At 37.7% G+C, this 3,140-nt stretch overlaps 1 protein-coding gene across 1 annotated transcript in view; it reads left to right on the top strand.

Annotated features, from left to right (window-relative positions):
- The first annotated feature begins 802 nt into the window (after positions 1 to 802).
- Positions 803 to 3,140, top strand: part of LOC100633273 (uncharacterized) — a 13,618-nt gene continuing 11,280 nt past the window's right edge. The window contains exons 1-4 of the mRNA XM_011408781.1: positions 803 to 885; positions 937 to 1,492; positions 1,542 to 1,728; positions 1,779 to 2,024. Of these exons, the coding sequence (XP_011407083.1) occupies positions 803 to 885; positions 937 to 1,492; positions 1,542 to 1,728; positions 1,779 to 2,024 (1,072 nt within the window). The remainder of the gene's footprint in view (positions 886 to 936; positions 1,493 to 1,541; positions 1,729 to 1,778; positions 2,025 to 3,140) is intronic.

Raw genomic sequence — 3,140 nt, 5'->3', positions numbered from 1 at the left:
GATTGCATGGATTGTAGTTCTTAATCAGTATTATTAAGTCATGTAAATGTACGTAAGTCAGTTACTGAGCCCTCCAGCGTTCCCCTTCTCTAACTAGGCGCATGACTATGCATGGCCTCATTCTCCTCCTCCTCCTTCTTAACACTCTTCTTAAATGTTTTCTCTGTATACATGATAGTATTTAAAATGCATGCTGCCATATAGTTAAAGGGTATCTTTACCGAAAATTAACATATCATAATTTTTGCATTTTCAAACTCTTCATATCAAAAAACCAACGTTGCAGGCGTAGTGTAGCAACTTGCATAGTTCATTGCAGAGAAAATTGCGGATGAAAAGTGCAATTCTTCATTGTGGCAGCCATTTTGAAATTTACTTCCTGATGAGGGTGGAGCAATCTGATGACGTAGATGTAGGAACACGCATATCCATGCCAGGCAGGAAAGATGGTCAGGCCGTGTATTGTAGGAGGCTGTAGCAACACTACCAGGGATGGAATTAGTCTTCATAAGTTTCCTTCTAATATATTAACAAGGAGACAGTGGATACTAAAGGTGAAGAAGACCAGAGCAGACTGGAAAAAGCCTAGTGCATTTTCTGAAGTCTGCAGTGATCACTTTTCTGAGGACTGCTTTGAGAGCATAGCAGACAAACTGGGATTAAGAATGAAACGTATTCTTAAGCCAAATGCTATTCCTACAATTTTCAAAAGTCGTCCCTACAATAAGACAAAGTCTAGAACTTCTACAGCACTTCAGAAAAGGGAGAGAGCAAGAACAGTAAGTGCCACAGACATGAAGAGATGGAATATGAAACAGATGGTGAAAGTGATGCATCTACTTGTATATCTGAAGCTGATTTCTCCTTTGAAGATGATGGCAATATGTGAGTATAGACATTTGTTTTTTGGCTATTGTTATATACAACTTGAAACAGGTCTGATGATGACTACCCAAGCTACGACAGTGCTACTTGTAGAGAAAGAACTTATTTAGTTTTCGAGTCTTGTCTCCTTCATCTGTTCAGCCATACTTGCAGTAACTGCAATAGACCTGTACAATATACTTTGAACACCATTGGAAGTATGTTGCAGGTAAAAGTCTATTGTGGCTTCTGTGAGGATGAATGGACTTGGAACAGTCAACCATATTTAAATGATTGTACTCCAAATGGCAACGTTCTGATTGCTTTCTCAATTATCTTCTCTCGATCTTTCCTCTCTAAAGTGTTGAGGCTTTTTGCCATTATGAACTGTGCTTGTATCTCTGAAGCAACATTTTACTCACGTCAAATGAAGTACTTACGGCAAGCTGTCAGTAATGTCTGGAAAGAGCATCAGAATAGCATGCTAACGGTGTTGCAAGTTGAGAAGAAACCTCTTATACTAGGAGGGGATGGTCGTTGTGACAGCCCTGGTTTCAGCACAAAGAATGGATCTTACACCTTTCTGGAAATTGAACACAATGTTGTTCTGAATATTGAGTTAGTACAGGTTTGTAAAAACAATGAATGTATGTACAATTGATGATTTTTTAATGTAGAGTAATGAGGTGAGTGGAAGTACTAACATGGAAAAGGAATGTTTTATGAGAGGAATGAAAATTTTTGAAGTATATGATCTCCCAATCAAAATGTTGGTAACAGACCGACATAAGCAGTTAGGAAAGTACATTCGAGAAGATCTACCACAAATTGATCACAAATTTGACGTTTGGCACATAGCAAAAAGTATTTTATAGCTGTCTTATTCATTCATGTTTTCTGAATTATAAATATAGGTTTTAGAAAGAAGGTAAAAAAGTTGGCAAAAAGAAAAGGATGTGAGGAGGTTGGTAGTTGGATCAAAAGAATGGTGAACCACTTGTACTGGGCAGCAATGTCAAGTGAAGATGGAGACCCAGAAATGATACTTGAGAAGTGGCTGTCCTTACGAAGGCATATTCACAATAAACATCATGGTCATGGTACTAAGTATAAGAAGTGCGCTCATGGACGTCTAAGAAAGAGAAGATGGCTGAAATACAGTATGTCTAAAACATGTTCCAATAAAAATTGAATTTTTAACTTAATAGATACGAAGCAGAGTGATCAGCTACTCTCTGTCATCAATAATATAAGACTATGTAGTGATACATCTAAACTCTCAAATAGCTACCAGACATCCTGTTTAGAGGCATTTCATAGTTTGATCAACCAGTATGCACCTAAACATGCAGTATTTTCCTACACTGGAATGATGACTAGGTATTGCAAAGTGCAAACCATGCTTATTATGTACATGAATTTCACAGGTTGTCTGGCAGCACTCCATTAAAATCACAATATTGGCAGAGTCCAAGCCATTACTAGAAAAGGTGAAAAACGCTATAATATAATATTTCTGAAGTACAAAAAAGGAGGACATATAATACGACAAGTAAAGACACCTACTAATTATGGTTAGTTCAATTGCTTACCTAATTATAAGATGATGATGGTTATAATAGGGTTTATTGACCAGTTACTAACTGAAGTCTTTACTTTGCATTCTAAAGACACACCAGCGGAAAGCACTACACAATCTACTCCACCTCCCCTTAGTTCACAGTTCGAGAGGCCTGACAAGCAAGAGGCTATAGAGAATCATTGTAGCAGATTTTCACAAAATTGATGTCATAATTATTATCATGTTCGTAAATCATTAATTTAATGATGGGTATTTGAATCCAGTGTAAGTGTCAGAAGGAAACGTAGTTCTTACTTTGTGTACAGCACATGCTGGTAATGGTACACGATTATTTCTTCCTAGCCAGCCTCAACACCACTAGACCAGCTGTCTATATGCAGTATGCCTGTATCTCCTAAATAATAAAGTGACCCATCAGGGCATTGAATTATGCTCGACTTACTCATGTACAGACCCATGAGGGGCATTACTTCCATAGTGTTGTTGTAATGAAGCATACGCTGTTTGGAGTAGCCAAACATCAAGACAAACAGATTGGAATCCTTGGTGCAATGTCAGACACTGGACACCTTCTTCAGTCTTTTTATCTTGAATTTTATCTATTTCTGAACAGCAGATGCATTCTGTAGCAGTTGGCATGATCTCACAGCATCCACATAAGCACCTTAACATAGTTGCACAGGTATTATAATTC

This window comes from Amphimedon queenslandica, unplaced genomic scaffold (assembly GCF_000090795.2).
Source record: "Amphimedon queenslandica unplaced genomic scaffold, v1.1 AMPQUscaffold_12807, whole genome shotgun sequence".
Classification (NCBI taxonomy): domain Eukaryota; kingdom Metazoa; phylum Porifera; class Demospongiae; order Haplosclerida; family Niphatidae; genus Amphimedon; species Amphimedon queenslandica.
This window is presented reverse-complemented; position numbering and strand designations above follow the sequence as displayed.